This window comes from Boleophthalmus pectinirostris, unplaced genomic scaffold (genome assembly GCF_026225935.1).
Source record: "Boleophthalmus pectinirostris isolate CB_2022bp ecotype Guang Dong unplaced genomic scaffold, ASM2622593v1 HiC_scaffold_3, whole genome shotgun sequence".
NCBI classification, from domain to species: domain Eukaryota; kingdom Metazoa; phylum Chordata; class Actinopteri; order Gobiiformes; family Gobiidae; genus Boleophthalmus; species Boleophthalmus pectinirostris.
The window spans coordinates 31,845,403-31,872,305 of NW_026571299.1; the positions used below are offsets into that span (position 1 = coordinate 31,845,403).

The following is a 26,903-nucleotide window of genomic DNA, read 5'->3' on the forward strand; positions in this document are numbered from 1 at the left end:
TTGATTAAGATCCAATAATTTCTTAAAGAATGACAATCTTGGATCTTTTGAAAATGGCACTATGTGTACTATGACACCTTGACTATGTATTCATGACCCATAATATTAAAAGCGATTTTCATTTTTCATGCTCCTGTTGAAAAATTGGTCAACAGGAGCAAGGAGTTTGTTTTACTGTACTGATTCTTTGGAATGACAGCACTCTGGAGAGGTAATGCATGTATGTCTATAGAGGAATATTCAGCAGTTACCATGGTGACACAATGCACACATATGCAAACACAGCCTGATATGTTCAAATTGAAAATTCTGGAAAAAAGGATTTAAAAACCATATTTTCGGGAGCTTGTGATCAAAACAGTTACTCATGATCTTTTGGTATTAGATTTTTAACAAAAAACAGCGAGTATGACGAATTGAAAAAATGCTAGCTTTGACTTAAATGTCATTTTAAAGGGACTTTTCTATCAGCACAAAATCAGTTCACCTGTTGTAGTTCCAGCTGAGTCAGTTCTTTCTGGTCAGATTGAGTTCAAATAAAGCTCAGATTAAAGTCTAATGCTAACAAAGCTTCAGATGTTGATGACATCAGTTGCAAAGTATCAATTCCCCACCCTAAGCTCTATTGTACATTGATTCGCTTTGGCCCACAGGCTTCTTCCCACATCTTTTTGCACAGTACCATACATCATTTGCTAAGTCGATATTAAACTCAACATAACATCGTCAAAATATGCGTGTCATTTGGTTTTAAGTGGGAGCCAAATGTTGCATCAGTTCTTGTGAATCCAGCTCCTGCATTTCATCAAACAAGGCCTGTCCAGAAGCCTTGATGTTTTTATAATGGCACCCCACTACCGCTATGACATTTAACTGAAAGAGCTCTTTGTGTACGCATCCAGTCACCTGCCAGAGTAAGACAACCTGCTCCAGTGAGATAGCCTGCAAAGTCATCCTAAAGCATTTGAATAATACTGTAATAATTAGAGCCTGATGATTTGAGCTGTTATTTATGAGTAAATGGACACTACCACAATTTGAAAAACATGCAGCGAATTAGGAGTCGGGATAACTAACATGTGACAAAATTAAGTAAAACAGAATTAGAAAAAACAAAAGATAAATAAGTTAGTAAAACGTAAAGAAAAAACATTATTGGTCCAGCAGAACGGTTGAATTCTTAAAGGTCCTATATTTTGGAAAATGTACTTTTTTGAGCCTTAAGCCATGTTATAATGCTATTAAATGATCAAAACCTACTTAGAGTTGTGTTTTGTTTCATTCACACATATTTGAGTAATCTTTTATTATTAATCTGTCAACATCTCCAAACCTCAAAATGCCCTGTTCCACCTTGTGATGTCATGAAGCAGTAGTTTTCATGTTAAAAACTACCTTTTATCTTTTGTTTAGGACAAAAATGGCAATTCCTTGGCTGAAATAATCCAAATGATTCTTGTGAAGGTGTATGGAGTTTAAACATACAGTGGAGCCGTTCCTGTATTACCACATGACATTGCAAGATGGAACAGAGTGTTTTCAGTTTGAGAGCAGATCACAGCCTAAATATGCAGAGTTTGTGTGTTAAACATGTGTGAATGACACAAAATACAACTATGTTTTTGATTAGGAAACAAGATTATAACATGGATCAGAAAATAGCATAATATAGGCTCTATAAATGAGAAATCAGAACAGTGGGTTTTAAAATCACTAAATCTAAAATAAAAATAAATAAAAATCTGGGCTTTTATCATATTTGGACAGAACAGAATGCAGAATGCAGGTTAGCATCCGCTGCATTAGAATTAGTGGTGTGAAAATGGTGAATATTTGTACATCAAATGTTCGCTATGCAACTTTCTGGAGGATGGTTTTTCACCTTCTTGCCTCCATGGAGATATTATATTGTTGTGCCATTATATAACACAAAGTATATTTATCTTCCTGAAGACAGGCAGGTGACGCGGAAAGCCCACATATTTTTTAATTAGCAATAATAAAAATAAAAAAAACTAATAAAAAAAAATGTCAGATAGATACACTGAAATATACCTATAGCTTACTTTGTAGAGTGTTTTTTAAAATTAAAACATTACACCACTTGTTTTGGCCTGAACTATTGTAATAGTTGGGCCTTGCTTTAGTGAAGCTACAGCAAATGGCGTAAACATGGGGAACAGTTAAGAAAAAGAGGGAAAAACTTAACACAATGGCTAAGAAAAGGGCTTACAATTTCACACAATAGACAAATGATTTTACAAGTGGTCACTGTGCTGACGGTATTTAATATAAATACAAATGTTTCGATAGCCGCTTATAGTTCATGTATACTTTTAAACTACGGGATCTGAATGCACCGTTTCATTGGAAGTAGCTGAATTCTGTCCAATCACAATAAAGCCTCAAGATGCAATTCCCAAATCATTTTTTGGTGGTGGTGTTGTGACATGCCCTTTACAGCAATCACACATGAAACCAAGAGCTGAAGGCGACTGCACTCACCATTTACTACACAAACAAACTGAAAATGTGTGGCTGAGGCTATAGGTGATACAGACTATGAAGCTGCGCTGCAAAAAAATCTGCATCTGTTGAAATGACTGTTACTCAAAATAGGAAATTTCACTAATTTAGTTTAGTCTTATGTCTTATTTACTGGAGTCTTGTCTTGTTTACTCTTTACTTGTTTACTTGTTCACATTGTATCAAAACCCAGACAAAATCAAGAACTAAACTAACAACTAAACCGGGACTAGATCAGGTCCAAACCAAATCCACAAAACTGTGAATGTACCTCAGATTTTCAATTGAGCAGTTGCATTTTATTTACTGTCTTTTTTACTGGGGATTTACTTTATTTTTTTTCCTTTTCAAGCCAAATTAATATGCCAAGGGTTTATTCAAGTTATAAATTAGGACGATGACTAATAATCACAAATGATTTTGAAACCTAATAAAAATCTTGGCTAGACTAATCTAATTTATCTCAAATAAGCACCCTGAAATGATCAAAGTCTAGATTAAAATTGTGGTAAAAAAAATATTAAATGAACTGGCAATGCTGCATGCGAGGAATAAACAAGGAAAAAGAAGCAGTAAATGATTAATGGGACAATTTTCTATTTGCTTAAAACAAAATGTCTCACTTTCTTCATTCTAATACTTGCAATGTTATGTTAGATTTTAAATTCATATTTGCGTATAAAAAAATCTGACTTCAAGTAATTTGAGAGTAGTGTAGATAAAGTATTTTTGCAATGTTCTAAAGCACAATCATTTGAGTCTATGGGAGACATAAGTCGTCATGTTATATCGAGGGCTTCAGACCAGTGACCGAAAACAACAAAAATAGTCAACATGGCCGGCTCTAGCATCAGCGCTGCCCTTTGATTCATCTGTCATTACTGCTTCATAAAGGTACAATAGAAGAGTCCGGAGTTGCGCTTATTGTCTGGAAAGTATTAGTTTGGGTTCACTAAACGCAGCTCCGCTTTCATCTCCGCCGCACTGATCAATGGGGGATCAGAAGGCCACCCTCTCATCTGCTGAGCGGCCGGGTGTGAGTGCTTTCTCCATGTAATTGGATGTGGCCGAAAAGCTACAAGTCGTGTATAGAGCGTAGAGATGCTTTGAGGGTGATTTGTGAAATGTAAACAAAGCATAGATCCATGTTTATTATGGACAGAGAAATTGAAAAATGAATGATATTGGATTTGCTGGCTTTGGAGACATGAAACATTAGAATATTGTGTAGTAGGCCATTAATAAAAACTGCTAAAACAATATGCAAAAAGAAGAAATCAAACAATATTCATGTTTTAGCATATATCTGACGGGCTGCCATATTATCATCTGAATGTCATCATGCGGATAATCTATTTTGTCAATATAGCATTAAACTTCTCTACTCCACAGAAACAAGCAGGTGAAGCCACAAGGCAAAGTCAGATCTGTGTAGAGGTGACAACACTCACTTGCATGGTATTACGCAAGGTGCCCATTTAGTATTTAAAAGACTTGAATAGTGCTAGTACATGCAAAATAGTTAAGTTTAATGCCATACTGTGGAGCATTCCAGGCAAAGCATTCATTTCCATGGAGACAAGCAGGTGACAAAGCTTATATCACAAATAGGCATCAAAAACGTTGAGAATATTGATTTTGTGACTTAATTAAAAGTGAGTTTATTTGCCAGACTGCCTTCATGCTTTTGCCAATTCAATAAAACCTTTTGTCCCAAGCATACATGGCTTACAGTCATTAACCACTTCATGTGAAATTACAAAGCTTCAGTTATATATATAAAAAGTACCAACTAAAATGTCAACATATGAACCATACTTGGACAAAACCTACATAACAGTCTCCAGTTTGCTGAAAAAGATTTAGGCTACGAAAATGGCAAGAAAACAGTAACAGATGAGGAATTAAAAACTAAATAAAAACATGTAAACCATTACAAGTTACATTAGCTTATACCAGTTTGAAACAAAAGCTTCTCATGATGGCAGCTTTTGTGGGATGTTAATTAAGGGTCAAAGCTGCGCAGTTTTAACAGTCGAAGTCTTTAGGTAATTTTTGTTTCTTGGACAATGAGTGACCAAACTGTGACTAATGCTGTTGTTGTTCATTCATCACAAGCTCAGGCTACAGTCGCTATGTAATGTTTTATTACAAGACAGAGATAACCAAAATGAAAATTGCAGTAAGGCTCAAAGGCAGTCTGCAGCTTCGTCCCTTTTACAATGTCATTCCTATAAAGTCAGCCATTTTGTTCTCTCCAAGCTGTCTAAGATTCAGACCTGTGCCAAAGTACTGAGGTGTGAAAAAAGTTATTAAACGAGAGCACTTAAATAGATGATTAGTTTTAAAGTTTGTGGTAAAGTTAAAGAAATTTCTCGATTGGAGTTTCAAGATCCTATGTTACACAAATTGGATTCCTGTGAGCTTCAGCCCATGTTGTAATCCTGTTACAGCATCATAAACATACCTGGTGTTGTGCTTTCTTTCTTTCATGTATGTTTGAGTAATCCTGGTTTATTCTGTCTGTCTACATCTCTAAAGCTCAAAATGCTCTGTTCCAGCTTGTGATGTTGTAAAGACGTAGTTTTCAAGTAAACAGCTATCTTTTATCTTTTGTTCATTAGAGACAGGATATTCAAGGGCTGAAATCATCCAAATTATTCAATAGTGAGGCTGCCTGTATTACCACATGACATCACAAGGAGGACCAGAGCGTAACTCCTAAATATACATGATTTGTGTGTTAAACATGTGTGAATGAAACAAAACACAACCCAAAGTATGTTTTTATGAGGAAAAATAGATAACAGAGATCAGAAAATACTGTAATATAGGCCCAGAGGTGTTTTAAGGAAGTTTGTATCATTTTGAGATATCTTGGCTCACTTAACAATTTACTCCTGAAATAGCAATTTATATCTAGGACCACAGACTGTATATAGAAGTGGACTGAGGGAATGTGGCGTCACTCATAGCGTTCGGCTCCAGCCAAATGAAGCCAATCAAGGCTAGCAGCTATAGTGACTAATTTAGAGCCAAGTTCCATATTTGGAATTTCAAGAATGCATATTACAGCAACCAAAGAGCCAATCAGGAGTGAGGTTGCTGAAGGTACTGGTACTCTTTGTCACATGTTCATTGCAAGATATCGTCAATGCCTTGGAAGAGGTCTTAACTCTCCAAGTCATTCCAGTTTTTATTTTTCTTCTGTTATAAACATTTATATAAAGTATTCTTTCTAGTTCCTGCCTTAGATCTTGGCACAGTCCTGCACTTAAAAACCTGTTGGATATCACTTTGAACTTCACCAAAAATAACTTATATTTACTTATATATATATATTCATGTTTAAAATCTCTACCAGACTCTGCACTTTTGCTCTGGGTTCATTTGACTTCCTCGTGGACACTGAAACGCTTCGGAAAATGCTTCAAAATTCTGGAGAGATCCGAGAACCCTGAAGGAAAAACAAAAACAAGTTTGAGAGGACAGCATGGCCTGAGAGATGTTATGAGGAAGAGGAGGAGGAGGAGAAGGAGGAAGAGGAGGAACAGTGAGTACGGCCCTGATTGCTTTAATGAATTGGCACAACAACAACAGTCTGCTCTGGAGGGAGTTCTGTAATAAAGTGACTGCTTTCATAACACTAAGAACCAGCTGAGGCCAAACACTGGGAAAGGTGTACTGGTTTGTGGCACATTTTACAATGAGAAACATCATGGTTATAGAAAATCCTTTATGTAATTGTGTTTATGTAATATGGAGCTCAACAGTGAACGCCCACTCTGGTTCTGGAAGTAAAATTTCCATTCATTTAAAACAAAGATATGATGAAATGCTTTAATAACTTGGCAGTTTATAACATTTCAGAAACAGATTTTACATAAAAATTATAGGTCTTGTGTTCATTAGTTATTTTTTTCAGAAAGCCTATGGGGAAAAAAGAATGAGAAATTTACTTCTGAAACTGGGGGGTGGTTGGTCACTGTTGAGCTCCATTGTGTTGTCACTCAAATTTCAAACTTTGTTTTACTAAAGAAAAGGCTCAATCCACCATACTGACTTTGGTCCTACAATGATTAGAAAAACACTATTTTTTAGACAACATAATGTAATCTTTGCCACAAAATACATTTCTTTCAAGTTACCATCTGCAATTAGATTGGCTGACCTGCCCCTTTTGTATCATCACATATCACCTAGATGCTATCTACATTACTTCTGTCTGATAGTGTGCCAGTTTTGGTCTGACAGAGCAAGACCAGAGAACACAGGTGAGCCTGAGCAAGGGCCAGGTGAGGATGGAGGGACCAGGTGACGGGAGGAGGGAACAGGTTTCACATTTACCATGTTTTTTCTTTAGTCCTAGTAGTTAAAACATTTTTAACTCCTTATATTATGCTTGAATGAAGATGAATGAAATCCACCAAATTACTGTAGCAATTGTTTGTGTAGCGTTACAATAATAGGTTAATAAATATTAAATGTTTTGCCATTTACCTGTATTCTAAAGGACTATGGGAGTCTGTTTTGATAGATTGGCTTGCATACTCTGGTCGATACGCCCCACACCACACCTGGAAAAAATAAAAAGGAACAGTGTAAGTGTAGGTATTAAAACAAGGAACTGGAACTTACAAATGCATTCTTAAAAGTGCACTATGTAACTTTTCTGGTGGAGGGTCCACCACCTGCTTGTCTCCATGGAGATGTTCCACAGTATAGCATTAAATACACTGATCTTACATGTATTGTGTGGAATTATTTTATACCACAAAAATATATTTAAAAGACATGTATTCTTACTGTAAGCAGATCTGACCTGCAACTTAGCCTGGTGGCATCACCTGCTTGTTTATATGGAGATCTACAAGTTTAATGTCATACTGTAAATCATTCCATGTAAAGTACTGCCATGGGGATAAGTGGGTGACAGACTGTATATATAAATGGATATAGATAACCCGCTAACCCCCACGTTCCAAGTAGGAAGTTAAGATGTGGGCACTTCTAGCTCCTACTGATTCTGGCTCTTATTGACTTACATGGGAATATTGTCGCCCCCTCTTTCTGTAACAGCTGCTGTCATTTTGGTCTTAAAATGATCATATTAACCCAATCTATTAAAAATCCTATTCCTAATATCAATTCGCCCCTGTATCCACTATCATCTCAAGCTTTATTTGAGTGGAGCTGGATGCTATGGGTGACGTCACTCTCGCTTAGTCCACTTCTTTTTACAGCCTATGCGACAGGCCCAGAAAAGTTGTAGGTAAATTTATAGGAAAACATCAGGTATTAGAAGTTTACAAATCAAAAAGTTTACAAACATTCATGATTAAGAAGCAGAGAATGTTTGGCTGACATTGGTATTTTGCCTATTAATATAATTACCATCTGAACTCTAAAGCGCAGTTAGATTTATTTTACAAGACTTTTATAGCAGGACACAGATTCAGATGAATTGGTCACAAAAGCAAATGGCCCTCTTGGTACTGTTCCTATAATTTTTGGACAGAACTCAAATAATAAAAATCTAATCAGTGAAATTTAGTTTCTTTATATCACAGCGATTTATTTTTACATTTTTTCTGGCAGTAAGAGACTCTTTATTTTGGCACAGTGATTCTGAGCAATGGTCCTGTGTAACTTCAGCCCTTGTCCTTCTGTTTACTTTTCTGAACATCCACTGTCACTTCACTCCGGATGAGACTATTACGTTATGATGTAATGAAGATAACTGTAGGAGATGACCGTGATCTTGGCATAGTTTTTAAGTAGTCTCATCTGTAACAAAGTCATTTCCTCAAAGTGCTTCATGTACCACAATTGAAAGAGGCAGCTGGTTGGTGGTTTAATGCCTACTCTAGCCAAGTTCAATGTGTCCTTGGGCAAAGCACTTTACAGACATTGCCTACAACAGCTACAGTTTGTGGTTAGTTGATTAAAAAAATGTTTTTGTTCCCTGCATTCAAGTCAGTATGATAATAAATAAAACACACAATCCAGTTAGCCAAGAACCGAGCAAGAACATACTTCTGAATGTAGTATTTTGCAGTAGTCCAATATGTCTAATGCCTGGGCGATTCAAATGATGATCGCAAAATGATAGAAAAGATCAGCCATGTCAAACTCACGGGATCAAATGTGGCACAGAATATAATTATATTTGGCCTCTGAGATCGTATCAAATATGTATTAGAGCTGGCCCGCTGGCTACAGATAGGCTATAGAGACATTATTTAATTAAAATGTTGTTATTATTTTATATTATGCTTGTTCTGGATTCAATGTTTAAGCAAAACTATTATTAAACATTTATTTTAATAAGAAAAGGGTTAGCATTACATATCTCGAAAGAAGAGAAAACATGCAGATGTTGTTGAAATTTTTCAATAAATATTTAGTTTGGCATACGACTTAGTCCCAGTTTTTAATTTTGGCCCGCTATGAATTTGAGTTTGACACCCCTGGGTAAGATCATAGAAATTAATTCTGCTACATTTAATAAACAATGGACAATGTAACTTTTCTGGTGGGGGTCTGCTACTTACTTGTATTCATGGAAATATTTATGCCGTTCTGCAGAACATTCACGGGAAAGCAAACATTGTCATGGAGATAAGCTGGTGATAGATCTTCCACCAGGAAAGTTACACTGTTTGCCTTTTGTTCAGACTTTTATTGGAAATGTTTAGTGAAAAAAAACAAAATAAACAACTAAAAATGTTCTATCTGATTTGAAATGTTTTGCATCTTTACTGTAAAATCCAACAAACACAAATCCATTTAATACTTAATTCTTCAATAAAACGTGACCTTACTTGCGCAAAATTGAGAAAGAAAAGTTGCTTGTGGTCCATGTCTAACCCTGGCAGCCGAGGCTCCTCTCCCTCTGTTTCAACCCACTTCAGATAGGCCTGTAACAAACAATGAAACAAGATACTGCTAATTACACAATCTGCTGTACCAATAAAGAGCTTTTATAATGGAGTTTTATGGGAAATGTCAAACCTTATAAGCCTGACGCACTCCTCCGTTATCTGCTATGTTTTCTCCTAAAGTGCTGATGCCGCTAACCTGAAATACCCCCACACAGAAAAGAACGGTGGTGTTAAAGCACTTTATACAATTTCATATTTAAAAGTCCTATATCAAGTAAAATTGACTCTTGTGAGCTTCAAGGCAAGTTTTTGTTACCTCATCAAAAACATACCTGGAGTGATGTTTTGTTTCATTCACACTTTGAGTAACCTTTTATTTTTAGTCTGTCTACATCTCAGCTCAGAATGCTCTGTTCCACCATGTGATGTCATGATGCAGTATTTTTCAGGTTAAGAGCTACCGTTCACCAGCTACTGTTCATCGGAAATTCTAGGATGTATGGAGTCAAGGTGGCACAGCTTAAATATGCAGGGTTTGTGTGCTATGTGACTTAACCCCACTCCGGGTATGTTTACGATGAGGATACAACATTATAACAGATTTGAAAATAACATAATACGGGGCCTTTAAAGATCAAAATGTAAATCTCAGTGATGAAAACAGAAACTTGAATTGAGAATCTGAAATATTTTTATTCTAGGAAACAAATAGGTGAAAATTATTAGAAACAAGGGTAAGAAATTTGTAAAGTTCCACAATTCAGAAAAAATATGTAATTACATTTAAAAGAATTGTAGTTTTAAACCCTAGAAAAGGAAGTAATAGTGGAAATGTCAATGTTGATCTAAATCATGGCAATATTTGAACAAAGATTATCAAAAAGGGCAACTAATATTATTTTTTTATTGTTGTGGGATCACATTCAGTCTCTGTAATTTTCTAAATGTCTCTGTCCCAAGATTTCCTTTGTGTTCAGCCTTGCACTGCTTTATCACATCCAAGCCAAAAGGTCACAATACTATTTTGGGATTACATTTGAGAAAGAAAGGTTAGAAATACATTCTGTCATGTTATTTCCGACCTTAATACAGGACAGAACTTTGAAATATTTATAAAAAATTTATATATATATATATATATATATATATATATATATATATATATATATATACACATATATATATATATACATATATATATACACATATATACATATATACACATATTTATTTTTTAAAAGAAAGAAAAACCTCAAATGAACAGTCAGTTTTAACAACAATAATTTTTTTTTATTTTTTATTTTTTTAAATTTTTTTCAATAAAATTCTATAGTTAAAATCTTACATTTTGTCCGCCTGCAAGTTTCCAGATAAAGTTGCCGTATTGTTGCACCATGCACTGAGACTGGTCTTTAAAATGCTCTGCTGAGTAGTTACTCCACCAGTTAAGCATGTTTCCATCTTTGTCAAAATTCCGCCCTGCAAGAAAAATAAACCAAAAAAATGTTTTATTCAACAGCAATTTTTATCATACTGACAATATTTAGAAGTCATTGTAATCTTCCATAAGGTTAAGATACACTTTAATGCCTGTAGGGAATTTTGTCTTTTTCACTCATCCTTCCCCATTCCAGTTAATAAAACAATTTACAATCAGGCAACTACACTCACACAAAAGCATAAATAAAACCTAAAAATCAAGTCTGGAATATAGTGAACAAGTTGCTATGCAGTAGATATCTCACCATTGTCATCAAATCCATGCGTAATTTCATGTCCAATGACCATTCCTATTCCTCCAAAGTTCAGAGCCTGGTGTTGGTGTTTACTGAAGAAAGGTGGCTGCAGGATCCCAGCTGGAAATACTTAAACAAAAACAAGAGAATTAAGTTTAGTGAGATGTTGGCTTTTATTATTATCTGATTTTTGGAGTTATCAGATTATTGAAATGTCAGAAAACAGTTACATCTGATGTGATAAGCTGCTTTCTTTTTGTATGCTTGCATGCAAACTAATAATGTGGCAAAGCCAAAAAACAAAGAGGGAAAAGAAAAAAATTAAGCTATTTTAAAATTAATTGTGCCTTGTCTTCCAAAGGCAACTGGTCCTCTAAAAATCTATTGATTAACAGACAAAAGTCACTACATGTTTTTGATGATCAGGTTTCTTTTGTACCATACACGAAAAATCTGATCTAATTACGGAGTTATTATTACAGAGACAAACATCATTAAAACATTCAAAGTGGTCTGATTCTTACCAATTTGATTTCTATTTGGAGAATAAAATGCATTGACCACTGCAGCGCCAATGATCCACCTAAAAAGACATTGTGCAATGAAGTAAGAGCAAATACCGTAAGCAATCACATATTTGGCATGTAACATTATACAAGTGGACTAATCAAGTTAAAATCTACCCCCAAGTACAATTCCTTCATGATGTTTTTGGCTACAGCTACAGCCCTGTTTAAACTGGGTCTTACAGGTCAGGGTCCACTGGCTCTCGGAGTTTCTTCAGACTCTTCTGAGCTTCAGAACGCTGGTTTTCCAGGATGTTCTCAAAATAATGCTCTACACTGAAGTTTAACTGAAATCATAATAAATAAGTTAAGTTAAGTTAAGTTAGTTTAATTAAACCAATGTATGTGCTGTAGAAAAGTATATTGTGAACTGGGGTATTTGGTATTTACATGGCTGTATTCCTGGTCAAGTTTCTGGTTGTTCTCTTGTAGAATGTGGTCTGGATAGCCAATGTGTTCCTTTATTGACATTGCCTATAAAATGTAAGAATTATAGTAAAATATATCATAAAATATGAATACATTCAAAATATAAAAGAAACAATATATTGTCAACACTCAAAATAATCAAGAAATAAAACATTACACAAGACTATTGATTTCATATCCTCTTGTCTTTTATAAAGAATGCATTCACATGTCCTAGTTTAGATCTAGTTTGATGCTGGTTTGAGTAGTCCAACAATAGACTTGGCTTGATCCTGTTTTAGTACTGGTCTAGCCTCGGGTCTAGTCCAGGTTTAGTTCCTACTTACTTTTAGCCTCAATTACAATGTGGTGACTGTGCTAGCTTGAATACACCCCAATTAACTTAGTCTTTGTGTGGACCAGTATCCAATTTCAATATCCTTCTGCCAATATAGTCACCCTTCCAGCAGCTGTACCTCTGATTTTCTCATTCCTAAATCTTTTCACTAGCTCCACCATACATATAACTGGTCTCTCCACGATACTGTACAATTTTACCTTTTCTCGCGCCTTCTCTTTTGATGGTGTGTCCATCCAGCTCAGCTCCTCCAGTGTCTCCACATAAGCTTGTTGGATTTTGACAATAAGATCACTAACCTAAAAACAATTATCATTATTTTTATATATATATTATATATATACATATATATATATATATATATATATATACATATATATACACACACATACATACATATACATATATACATAAACACATTACATTACAGTACATATACTTTATAGAGTTTTAGACCTCACCATCCTTTTGCTCTCTCCAGCAAAGGTCTCCCTCACATATAAAGCCCCTACTGCATTTTCCATGCTGTTCTGGATGTATCGGACACACTCTCGCCACCAGGCATCCTCCACGGTCGTGCCATAAAGAGCCTGACGAATACAAATAAATCTATGATTACTTTAAAAAGAGACAGTATTTTTTTATTTGACTGTCCAGCCAAGACTGCACTCTTTTACCAATCAGTGAAACACAGGGTCCAATCAAAACAAACATGGTATCTTACATGTAAAAAAAAATTAATGTGTAAAAGTATTACATTTAGTTTGGAATGATACAAGAATATTCCAAAGAGACTGAAAGACACATGCTACAAATTAGTGAGAGCACGTCCTAAAATTAGACAGTTGTCTGATTCATTTCGTGGTCTTGTTCCAGACTCTCTTGCATTCAGACAGAAAGAACAAGTGACTGCCTTGCCAGGCAATGGCCAAAACTGAGAAAATTGAGGAATAACTTTAACCTTGAGCCAATGGACATTAGTTCTGCATGTTATTGTACCTCTATGTTCATGGTATTACTTGAGCTTTAATGAGTTAGGGTTATACAGTTCCCTGTTATGGTATTTCATATATAATACATAATTGTATTGTATTGAATATAATTCATAATTGTTTTCATAAACAATATGTTCAATTGTGTGTATACACTGACCAACTTAAAAACATCAGTAGGATTTAGATTCCACCCTCTACGCAGGTTTAGTTCATTAGAGCCTAGTACCTTTCTGTATCGTGCTCGGGCATCTTTGAATCTGCGACTCAAACTGTTCACTCTGTCAATGATGAGCTGCCATGTGAGGTAGTTCTGCATAGTTCTACAATAACAACCACAAGAACACTTTTAATTTGCAGTGTATAAAATGTGACACCTAACTAACCTAAATCTGATTAAACTGACCTGACACTGTGTCGTGACAAGACTTCATTCATCTTCTCAAGATAGGGGGCGCTGTAAACCACCACCTCCTCCTCAGACTGGATTTCCACTGACACACTGGAGAGGACGCCCTGGATAAATCTGGTCCAATTAAATCCCTACAAAAAAGAGAGAGAAAAAATGTTTAACAGTGTTACTCTGTAGCATTACAAATCCAGCATTCAAAGTAACTTTTTATATTATTATATTTATTTAGATATAAACTGACTTCCACAAACCAAGAATACAGTCCCAAATCATTCAGCCATCAATATGTGGCCTGTACTTACTGCTCTAAAATAGTAAAATTGATTGAAAATTGATATGTTATCATTAGAAATCAATAGTTTTTTTTTTTTTTTTTTTAAGGTGGACTATGTAACCTTTCTGGTGGAAGGTCCCTCACCTGCATATATCCATAGAGAAGTTATTGCTTTGCCTGAAATGTTCCACAGTATGGCATTAAACCTTTCAATGTAAAATGTATTTAATTACATGTGCTCTTTTTACCTTGAAAAACATGCATTCTCATTGTGCAGTGTTGACTCTCCACAGATCTGACCAGTAACTTGGTGGTGTAACATGCTTGTCTCCATGGAGACACACAACTTTTAATACCATACTGTGGAACCTTTCAGACAAAGAAATATCATCTCTATATGGTGAACTATCCACCAGAAAAGTTAGAGTGTGCTTTTAACTAAACTCCCTCCTTTGCAATGTACATGACTACCTGTGACAGATGGTCATATTACAGGTCTTAATATTACCCAAGCGGTGCATGGTCCAGGCCAATTACAATATCCATTAGTCGCATTCAATTTGCAGTCCATTTGTTATTTAAATATGACAGTAGTTAATGAAAATCTTGCCCATGTAAAATCATTCTCACGTTAAAGCTGTACGTGCTCTGCAGCTCGCTCAGTGTCATCTTGTTGTAGAGGACAGTAACGTCTTGGCGCTCCTCGGCTGGAGATGTGGCCTGCACAAAAAAAAGCTAATTTTTAGCTATATAGTTTTTCTATTATTAAACAACAAGATAAATTCTTATTATTAGACATATACATAAAAAATACAGTCAACCCAAACATTCAAATTTACATATCACATTGAATCATTAAATCCATTAATCACTCTGCTCACGACAGCTACAGACTCGGGCTAAAAGCTTGGCACTCATCCTGGGTTTATACTCAATGTGCCCCCAATCTCCCATTTACTGGAAGCTTTAATAACTTGCTCATTTTTCATCTTGTCACAGTGCATTTTCCTGAGATTCATCTCCTGTTATGGCTGGCACTCACGTTTGCGATGTCTGTTTCCAGCTCCAGAACTTGGATCATCTCATCCCAAACCCTCTCGTCGTCCTGAGTCAAATTCCGATCCTCACGAGTAATTCTGGCAATCGAAGCCATGAAGTGGAGGTACGCCTCTCGTACCTGTGGGGTAATACAAACAAATATGAATATGTATAATATGCAATGACTGACAATTTAATTAGGTACAGTAATTTGGTTGTTTGGCAATGCAAACAACCTGTCAGCCAATTACATCGCAGCGACTCAATCTGACCAGTGATGAAGATTAATTGTTGTATTAAACAATTTCTTCACTGTCTTTACGAGAACAGACAAACTTGTGTCCATAAATGTACCCAATGGCAAGAGCCATTTCACCAAATACGAGAACACATAGAAAACAATGTGAACTTGAAATTTGCAACATAAATTAACTTATCATAAATCATATTCATATTATATTACTCTGGGGTTACATGCACGTTTAAATCTTAAGTGCATATGGTCAGTGTGCCCTTGGGCAAATTTCGTCGTCATTGTAAACAAAATATACATATGTGATAGAGCTGTTGTAGTTCTTTAGTCATTTAGATGATTAACCGGTCAACCTATTTTTTTTTATAGTGGACTGGCTATTTTATTATTATCCAAGGACCACAGCAGAAAGGAGAATGCATGGAGTGAGTTTGCAGGAGTTTTGAGAGTGACTAAACAGTTTAATCTGCTTTTTCACTTTTTCTCATTTACTTGTACTTTACTGTGTACATGGTTGTTTTTGTAAAGTTTCTAAACTCTAGCCAATGCCACACCACATCTTCTTTTAGTCAAATAATCAATGCACAGGGTATGTCTTCAGCAGCCTATAGCCTTAATATGTGGAGGAAGGTTTAATAGTGCAAAATAACACAATGCTATCTGGAAGGGATTGGCAAAAATGTAATAAAAAATGTATTGCATTGCTGAAAACATTTTAATGCAGGTCACTTCGTTAGGTCAAAGGTATACCTAATAAAGTAACCACTGTATGTGTATTTTCATCAGTATCAAAACATAAAATAAAGTATAACCTTTTTGTAGTTCCCATCATTGAAGTAATAGTCTCTTGATGGCATTCCCAGTCCTGGCTGATCAATCTGGACATTTCAAAATAACAAAATGATTAAAAACAACCTCTCAGACTTCACTCCCCGACTCCTCTGTCTTCTTAGCTTTGGTCTTACATAGATGATATGTTTCTGCGAGTCACGGTCGTCTGTCCACACGTACATGTCCAGTACAACCTTCTTGTGAAACCGAGCTGTGAGGGTGGCAAGAGTGTCCTCCAAGCTCCAAATTTCCTCTGAAAATTACACCAAGAAGAGACAACTTTACACCATCCTGAATACAGAGACCTATTGCTTCTCTTGCACTTTTTACAGTGAGTAAATCCCTATGTTCAGTAATTCTGTTTAATCTGCAGTCAATGATTACGTTTAATTAAAGTGGCCTAGAGCTGAGGAAGTGCAGACTACGCTATATTAAGGAACGGCCTCTTGAATGAGAATACCTGAATACTGAATTTGTTTCCCAGCACAAAGCTTTTAAAAGGATAATTCGAGCGAGTTTGTAGGTAGATGTGGTAGAGTAGCCATAGGTTGTTCTACGTACTTCAAATAATATTATTAAGTAGAAGTACAAAATAGTTACACTGTTACTCAGTAAAATGTATTACTCAAGCAAGCGTAAAATTTAAATATTTTCATTAAATGCAGATGAAAACATAAATTTCTTTTGGAATTAAGAAAGTATATTCATACAAAATGCTTCTCAAGTAAATGTAGCTGATATAGGCATCCCAATAAGCCAATCTTCAAATTGCATGTTTATCACTCAAACACAGTGGTTGAGGGTAAATTGTTTGGTGAGGATAAACCATTTTATCGCAGTGTGATTTCAAACCACTGACATTACAGTGATTGCATGGTTTAAAATACATAAAGAGTAAACTGGCTGTAAAGCAATTTTATGGTTAATTGCTCTTGTATTCCAGGAAATTCATCTAGCACATATTAGATCCAGCTAACCAACCACCAAACCATATTAGTTATAATGACATGACACGGGAGGGTGTTTATATTTATGCACAGAAAATCACATATCTAATCTGTGAGAAACTGAGCATCATATCTAACACACACCAATACAATAGGCTATGTATGACTTAAAACCGAAGATCTTTTCCCAGTGTATTTGAGCAAAATTTGCCCTGTACAGATATAGCTCTTAAGGTCAAAATAGTGTTTTATTGTCCAGTAATCAAGAAGTGCACGTTAGCATGCGTTGTTAGGTTTACCTTCACAACTCTGCGCTGGTGTCCGAGAGTTGTCAAAAGTGAGGAATAAGTGAGCATTAACTCTGGACCACTGCAAACCTTTTAAACTAATTCTGTTTATCACATTTTTGAGAAAGTACAAAATCAAGTACAGTGCTTTTAACACCTTTTTTTGTTCATTCTATTCAGTCAAACAGTTGAGTTAAAAGTACTCCATAATTGTTGGAATGTGAAATACTAACTTTCATAAAGCACTAATAGCAAATAACTCATTGAATATTCTGAAGCAAGTTAAGATGAGGCAGTTCACTTTTAAATATCAAAAACAACATCATCCAACTCCTTTGCAAATCTTCTTAAATACCTGTTGTGTTGCTCCAGTCATCAGATGCTACAGGCCAGTCTCCTATACTGTCTATAAGTTTGAGTAGAGGTTGAGAATCTCTTTGCTCTATTAGACCTGTGGGTAAAAACAAACAAACAAACAAACAAAAAAACATTAATGATACTATTTACAGCCATCTTTTTAATCATTAGTTTGTTATCACTTCTCACTTTCATTCATGCAGGAGTTGTAAAGCACTTTGGCCTTTCTGATGGCATCTCTGTCTTGGTCGCTTGGTGTTTCCAGAGCACCTGAGAAATGAAAAATGAAAAATGAATGAAGGGTCTGAACACTGGTGGAGGAGAGGAGGAGGAGGAAATGGAGATGGATGGTTCGGCTGCTGCGGTGGAGACAGGGTGAGGAGGGTAGTAAGCACAAAGCTGAAATGCCAGGATCAGGGTTGCCAGATTTTCAGAGAACAATAAACAACCGAGCAGTGACCTGAACACAAATATAAGTAGCAAGTCAAATGTTGTGTGTTATAGCTGAACAAGCACAAATGTGTATACTTTTAATGACAGACTCACAGGGCATTTTGATGCCCATGAGTTTTAGCCCTGTTCACTTAGTCCTTTCTGCAACTGTGATATTGCACATAACAACTAGTTTTTTTTCACTACTGAAAATGTACCATGATCGGGAATCAAGTGTCTGGGATAGTATCAGGCAGTTGTTTCCCATGACTCTTAGTGAACAGTGGCCCTGATTGGACAAAAATAGGTGACCGTGTCAGTACCTGAATTAGATGACACACAACAAAATGCTTTGTGAAATATATCAAATATGTACTGCAGTCTCAATTTAAATCTTATTTAGCTGATTTTACAATACAATGCATGATGTAAATGGCAATTTATCTCGACTAGAATAAAGTAACAGCATTTCACATTTAGTAGGCTTATTATTATTTTTAATACGTATTGGATAGAAATAACTGTGACCTGAATAATCCAGATTAATCAATTAACCTTGACATATTTATCCATCAATATTAGCACAGACCTTTGAGGACAATCTCGAGTTTGTCTCGCAGGATGTCAAAGACACTATGTCTGGAGCTGGTCTCTGGGATGACATGCCGCTCTAACCAGCCCCCACAAGCAAACTGGTAAAAGTTCTCACAGGGCTTCACCGAGCTGTCCATGTTCTGTAGCAGACGTGCAGCTGAAACAAAATCAAGAAGGATGGGATTAGCAAAGTAAGATATGAGCAAGAGTCCTAGTTTATCCATGTGCCGTCTAAGCAAGATGTTAAAAGTATTCTATGTTATAATGTTATTTCCTCATCAAAAACATACCTCTTTTGAGTTTTGTTTTGTTGCATTCCCACATTTAACACACAAGAGAGTAATTCTCTCAAACAGAAACACTTTGTTCTACTTTGTGATGTCATAGGGTAATAAGTGCTCCACTGTGTGTTTAAACTCTATTCACCTTCACTAGAATAATTTGGATGATTTCAGCCTTGGATTTGCCAATCTCTACTGAACTGAAGGTAAACTTGAAAACTACCACTACATGACATCACAAGATGGAACAGAGCATTTTGAGCTTTAGAGAAGGTTTACTCGAGTGACTGTGTGAATGAAACAATTTTGGATGTGTTTTTGAGGAGGTAACAGCATTATAACATGACTTACAGCTCACAAGAATCCATTTTGTGTAATACAGCACCTTTAAGATTTTGATTCTAAACACAAATAAGGTTATCTTACAGATACTTTACAAGTACAGGTACTTTATTATTCCATTGTAAGGGAAATTCATTTTCTGTTTTTGACCAATCCTCCTTCTGGGGCTAACTTATCAGGAGCAGTGAGCCGTGTTCTGTGTTGATGGGGGGAAACGGAGTGCCCAGAAGAAACCCACCAGACAGGTGGTGAAACATGGAAAAGCTGTAGCAAATGAGCAAATGTGAGCTGTCGTAAATAAAATGTCAGTATGATCACTCACCTGCAGTAACACAGTCAGCGGTGGTACAAACATTGTCTGAGCTCAAGTGATCCTGTTGACCTAAAAAAAAAAAAAAGATAATTTTGAAGTCATTACAGTCAGAAAAGATACAATATCTGTGGTTATAGAGTGCACAGAAACGTCAGTAATCTGTCACTCAGTTTACCATTTCATGCCATTATAGGGTCATAAAGGCACAAACCTCCATAGATGACCATGCCAAACTATTATTTTATTTTGATAGGTTTTTCTGTCATGCAGCTGTCAGATTGTACAATGACCAGTGCTAGTCCTGTACATGTGTCCTACACCTGTAGTAATCATGTGCAGCAACTGTCAAATAATGTGAATCACCAAATACACTGGAGTCATTTTAGCAGTTATTTAATGTTGTCCATATGCTGTACTGTACATAACCATATTCATAACCACTTACACTGTACATAATAGTGTTTAGCTTTATAATTTAAGCAGCAACAATAAAAACAAAGTATGGAACATTTACGATGGAGATAGATCCTTTTTATGCTAATCTGTGGAAAATTCCAGACACGTTGAAGACAGGCAGGTAGTGTGTCTGCATTGCAATCAAAAAAGTGACAAGTCTGGTCTGTGGAGAGAAGCCCCCTCACCACAAAGGTACATGCTTTTCATTCTTTAAGAACACCCATAATGACACCCATAAGGACAAAATGACTTTATTTTTAAATCTTATGCTGAGGGGCTTATGCGGCGTAAATGAGGCGTAACTAAAGTGGCCTATATTTTAATGTTCTCATTAAATAGTGATATTTCTATTCTATTTTTGCAGTTATTCATCTTTATTTTTGACATTGTATTCTATCCTCCTGCTGTCCCTGTACTTTGTATTGCAACACTGAAATTTGGGGCAAATAAAGGTTATTTTATCTATTCTTACTGTTTTTAGGTCGGAAAAACACATCTAAAGCTATGGAGATGTACCTGTAAGTGTGGAACCCTTGGACTCCCTCGCCACACTCGGCCTGCTAGATTGCTCTGAGGAAGAAGAATAAAATTTGCAGACAGAAAGAGGTAATGTTAGAAGTAAGTAGCTGTGATTAAAGTGTTTTTGTAGACAGTCTAGCACGACAGACTGCAGGTTTCACAGAGGGGGCTTCAAATTCGCTGTAATGATAGGTTATTCAATAGTATGCTTTGGTATTAAACATAATGTTATTTTTACCACCAATCATTGCAAAGGGGCCTCCAGAACATCAGACAGGTATGACATAATATTAAAAGAGTAAAAACCAAAATGTTATGCAATGAAAGCACTGTTTTGGGGGCACATGTATCCCCCATTCCCATCATTGTTATATAACCAGTAAGTCCAATTGTGAATGATTGATGATGGTCAGAGGGGCATATCTGTCAGCCTGCTCCATTGAGTGTGGAGTGAATGTATATTGTGAACATAATACGCTTATCTCTCATCTCTGCAAACTGTTCAGTCCCATGTTGTTAATGTTTTACCTTTCACTGCCGATGTGTAGAGCACCACGAGTCCAGCAAGGGCACAGCTGACCAGCAGCAGGAGCACAGACAGCCCAATCTCAGCCGCGGTCCAGCGGTGTTTCCCAGGTTTACTAGATTTCTCCATGATGTCCATTTGACTTTCAGATTTGCCCATTCTCCTGAGTGCGGACTGAGGAGCAGGACACAAAGTGAGTTAGAGTGGTATTCTGTGTTTCAGGTATCTCTAAGCACACAAGATGAAGGGATACCTATTTCTTCAAACTACAAGATATATTGTGTCCATATATGTATAAAATATGACATCAGGTTAAGCACTTCATATTTCACTCTTCTTGCAAATATCATTGTCTTTGAAAATTTTTGAAATCTGTACTTTAAAAAGGTAGAGGGTCTGTCACCTGCTTGTCTTCATGGAGATGTTTTTGCTTTGCCTAGAATGCTCCACAGTATGGCATTAATCTTACCTATCTCCATGGAGACAGCAGATGGAGCCATTAGGCCACTCTGTGGTAGCATACCCCCCACCAGAAAAGTTACACAATATACTGTTCAAACATAAATCTAAAAGCAATCAATGTGTCAGAAAACTTGCAAAATGGATATTGTTCAGCTGTAGTTGAGTCTATCTTTATGTCAAGTTGGCACTTAAACCTGCTCAGACAGTTACTAATGGACACTGTCTTAATGCTTATTATTATTATCAACTATCAAATTAATAAGGAACTCACACCTATCAACATAATGACATAAGTCTCTTTAAGTTTAAAGTGATAATACATAACTTTCTTGGGGTGGAAGTTCAACTGCATCATTCCATGAAAACAGAAAATTAAAACGATACTTCTGAACTTTCTCCATGGAGATAGTTAATTTTTATGTCATATGCTACATAAAAACATGTTTTTATTTTGATCTGTTAATTGGCAAAAAAGTTACATAATGTGTCTTTAAAGTTAGTATTCAGAAAAGAATATTAGAAGTCTATTTAATGTCCACATAGTCTCTGTGTGTGTATATGTGTGTGCGAGTGGGCTGATCCATCTGTAAACAGGAGGCAGCTGAACCACAGTGAATGCCCAACACCTACAACTTCAGCGTTCAGTGTTATTGCACAACAGTCTGTCACTTTTCACACATCGCTCAAACATACTTAAAGCTGCATGAAGAAAATACATTTAGGCAAGCTCACAAGCAAAAGCAATAGTGGCCAGTATTTTGTTTAAAATCTGTAGCTTAGGCTTAATCATTTTTGCTCTGAGCTATAATTGGATAAATGCATTTCCATAGTTTTTCAATTTATATTAAAACAAATGAGAAAATTAGAAAAAAAGCCTTTACTTTTATTACTCTTAGGTTATTGTTACCTCTCTGCCACTTGATGCATCATATAGACATGTAAAACACATAGAAGCACCCTTTATAATACACAAATCCATCAAATTCATCATTGCAAGCTCAGTAAACCACTAACTATCATGAAGAATCCCATCTAAAATCAAATATACCAAAGGAATTTTAACATTAGAATGCATGTCAAATACAAAACCCTATTGGAACAAATAAATACATATATATATAATAAAATCATATATAATAACAATATAATAAAATCAAGTGAGTGACCAAGGCATTTACAACACTTTCTTGTGTATTAAAATCACTGATAATTAAGACTAATTCACAAAATGGGAGAACAGATGATCTTCTGTTGAATAGTGATCTCATTCCCATGGCGATATGTTATTTTAATTAAATCGCCATATTGTGATTCAGAAGTTTTCTCCTGAATGCAGCTCTATGTTCAAACTAAAACTGTTTTCCCCACCCAGTCCTCTTATTGTTCAGCCACAGCAATGTCCTTGGTGGATTTAACCAATTGCAATGATGTAAACTTTCAGAAGAAGCCTATATAAAGAATGTATAAAGGTAACTTTTACATTAGTTTAGTTTAGTCTTTATTTGAAGGGACAATGTACAGAGACATTAAGATCCAGATTATAGTTAAATAGCTAGTTTCTATTTCCAGTCCCTGATTTACACAAATAAACTATACAGTGCAATTACATTCAGTCAAATACAATTCACACTGTCCACTCTCCGACCCACACACTCACACAATATCACAGATGTAGCCTACAATGCCACCACAAACTTCAAAAAGCATTAGGTACTTACAAAATCATGAGCTTCATATTAAAACATACATATTAAGGTACCATTTCTACATGAATCTTGATCTGTCTTCAAAAAATCATATCATCATATATTTGGCATATTTTCATCCTAGTCTCAATAAAAAAGTTTAAACTTAAAGGTGCATTGCGTAACTTTACTAGAATAGTTTCTAGTAGAGGATTTGTTTCAATGGAGATGCTACTGCTTTGGGCTGATATGTTCTACTAGAGTATGGGAATAAAAATATATATCTCCATGGAGACGTCACCACAAGTTACTGCAAATCTGCAAAGAGGCAACCCCAGTAACAGTTTTTTTCAATTAAGGCTACGTTTATGTGATGACGGTCTGAACAGAAGACACAAAAGTGGCATCCCGTATTCACTTTATATTCCGTGTTTAGACGAACATTTTTTTGGGAGGAAATCTGCGTGCATACTGTGACGCAAAAGTGTGTGGAATTCAACTGGGTGTGTATGCCAGGCGGCTAGGTGGTACTGTGATACACTATCACGTCGCATACACAACGTGAGCAGATCTGACCAGACTTTTGCGTCCTGGGCACTGTAAACAGAAACACTACATAGAGTGTATTCAACTTTTACACTCTGAAGGGTGGTCTCAGATTTTTGCATTTTTAGTCCCCAAAAACAGCGTCACTGTCTAAACAAAAGGCACTTCTGATAAAATATTTTGTCGTTTTTACCCACAAGCGCCGTCATGTAATCAGGCCCTAAAAGATCCATAATGTACTAAATGCTACATAGATGTTTAATGCTACAGTATACTATGTCACATTCTAGGCAAAGCAATAAAATATTCATGCAGACAAGCAGGTGACAGACCAGAAAAGTTTCGCAGTGCACCTTTAAAAAACAACAAGTCCCTGCAGTTTGATATCGTCTTTGAATTTCATGAGTTCCATAAAAACGCATTTGTATTCAGTAATAGGGACAGTTAAGGACTCTACCCTCTCGGGAGGTTCACTGTGTTCTGAAGCTGACACACTGCTGTTAACTGTGCAGTACTTTGTTATTGTTCTGGTCCACTTTTTGAAACTTGCACAACTTTTCTCTGAAGTCAAAGCACACTGCAGTTCAAAGAAATCATCAAAAAAAGTGAGGATCACAACAAAATGTCCCCACATAAATAAATAAATGCTTTGCGGTTGTTTTCATGTCAGCTCTGTGAGATTTTAATTTCCTAAACATAAATAATACAGACTTACAGTAGCTTAACTTTATTGTCCACCATAGTTGAATTTTGTCTTTGGTTTACCATCACATGAACACATCACTCATAAAACTTTTACAGTTCAATAAATAAGTTATAAAATATTCACTGCATATAAAAGGAGTGTGCTGCATGTCCAAACTTGACACGATCCAACCACAGCTGCTAATTTGTAGCATATGTGTTTTACAAATGCAGAAGATATCTCCTCTCCAGTATTATTGTATCATTTAGAAAAAAATCTAAAACTCCTTATACCAAAGAGTTTGGGGGCTTTGGTTGTTGATTATGTAAAACTCTGCACTGTTTCTTAGCGCTTTATGTTTTTTACGTGGAAGCAGCCCAGTTTGTTTTTGATTCAAATTGAGCATGCGTCTCTCTGACTGGTTAATCCATCTGTCAATCACACCCTCTGAAATTAGGGAGACAGGATACAGCTTCAGATCTCATCTTTGTGAAGTTTTGTCAAAGCATCTGGTTGTGGTTGGCCAGGTAACTCCACAAACACACATACATTTCACCAGTGCTTATTTAACACTTGGCACAAATTAACCTTTGTACACCTTCTTTGTTACTAAATGCATTCTGTACCAGCGTCCTCATTATCTTAAATAAATGCCTGCCATTTATCACAAAAAATATTCCAATTTATTCTTCCAAAGTGTGAACTCTGCTCCAAACCACATGCTTTTATTGACTCTGGACCTCTTGATTAAAAAGACGCTTTCACGTTATTGATGAAATGACTGAATCTTGAACTTACACATCTCTATGGGAAGTAACATTTTACAATAAATTATAACGCTAAACACTAAACAAAAGTCATATTTATGCATGTCTTGAGTAAATGCATCACAGAAAACACTGTAATAATTCTGTGTACCATAAATATGATTGTAGTCTATATCTCCACTATGCATTTGGGTAGATAGATTTTTTGTACTTTTATATTGTCTTGTTACAGTTTTGATTTCCTTAAAATATATACCTGTTTGTCACTGCAAACTTGCCCATTATTTTGTATCAAGAGCTGCCGTCAGTACATTTCTCCATGAGATCATAAAATTATCTTCAGTACAAGTGACAATGATTTGCAAAATTTGAACTAAGTCTCAGCCATTTCTCCCAGAATTTAATTCAAAACAATATTAAATTGGTCTCTAAATGATGCTCAATTTGACACAAGATTTTCACAAATATGTAAGAACTGGAAGACAGAAAGTAAAAAAAGAAAATGACTGACTTGGTGAGGAGGAAAATACACCAGATTTGTGGTTGCTCCTGTAGCCTTGTCGACTGTGTCCAGAGTATGAAAATGTTGGGATAATAATGAGGTCAAATCAGGCCTTAAATACATGAAACATTTTAGATATTGGGACAAATTCAATAATAAACTTTTGCGTCACAGCAAAAGGCAACAGGCTCTTGAACTGTGATGTGACTGGAGATTACTAACAGGTGAGTACAAAGAGAGGGGTGGGGTTAAAAGGGGTCTGTGCTCTGGGATTGGTTTCTTAGTAATGTCAATCAGCTAATAACATGAGCATGTTAAGTATTTGCTGTTAGATTTCAACAAGCAGTTAACAATCTTTTTCATCTATATGAAGAACTAAACACTTACATTTTAGTGGCAACTTAGGTCTCATCTACTAAATATAATGTAAACAGTGCCAAAAGTGTGAAAACATACACCCACATTTGGGAGTTATTTCTAACAGTGATGTACACTTCGTAAGGATGAAAAGATTTATAACTTTAAAACATACATATTGAGAGAGTGGCTGGAACATTGTAAATAAAAATATGACATTAATATTATGCTATTTTTATATACGCTATCTATTCCACCTTGTGATGTCATGTGGCAATAAAGGAAGTGCTCCACTGTGTTTTTAAACTCCTTACACCTTCACTAGAATCATATAGATTTCAGATGGTTTCAGCCATGTACTGAACAAAAGTCAAAAGATAATTGTTAACTTGAAAACTACCACTACATGTCATCACAAGGTAGAGCAGAGTGTTTTGAGATTTGGAGATGTAGACAGACTAATAATGCATGATTACTCATGTCCGAACAAAACATGAGTTTTTGAGGAGATAACAACATTCTAACATGCAAATTATGATTTCAAAATATTGTAAAACTCGATTAATG

General features: G+C 35.8%; 1 protein-coding gene across 1 annotated transcript; it reads right to left on the bottom strand.

Moving 5' to 3' along the window:
- Positions 1 to 3,125: 3,125 nt before the first annotated feature.
- On the bottom strand, positions 3,126 to 26,186 carry mmel1 (membrane metallo-endopeptidase-like 1). The gene is made up of 24 exons (XM_055160899.1): positions 25,989 to 26,186; positions 21,335 to 21,506; positions 20,804 to 20,857; positions 19,841 to 19,900; positions 18,891 to 19,052; positions 18,059 to 18,139; positions 17,868 to 17,963; positions 16,413 to 16,531; positions 16,260 to 16,325; positions 15,199 to 15,333; positions 14,787 to 14,876; positions 13,877 to 14,013; positions 13,700 to 13,793; positions 12,940 to 13,068; positions 12,679 to 12,777; positions 12,103 to 12,186; positions 11,896 to 11,999; positions 11,671 to 11,729; positions 11,156 to 11,275; positions 10,756 to 10,889; positions 9,541 to 9,606; positions 9,351 to 9,446; positions 7,027 to 7,103; positions 3,126 to 5,983 (listed from the first exon to the last, which is right to left on the bottom strand). Exons 1-24 carry the CDS (start codon positions 26,100 to 26,102, stop codon positions 5,884 to 5,886), a joined length of 2,448 nt encoding a protein of 815 aa, XP_055016874.1. The 5' UTR covers positions 26,103 to 26,186; the 3' UTR covers positions 3,126 to 5,883.
- Positions 26,187 to 26,903: the final 717 nt, after the last annotated feature.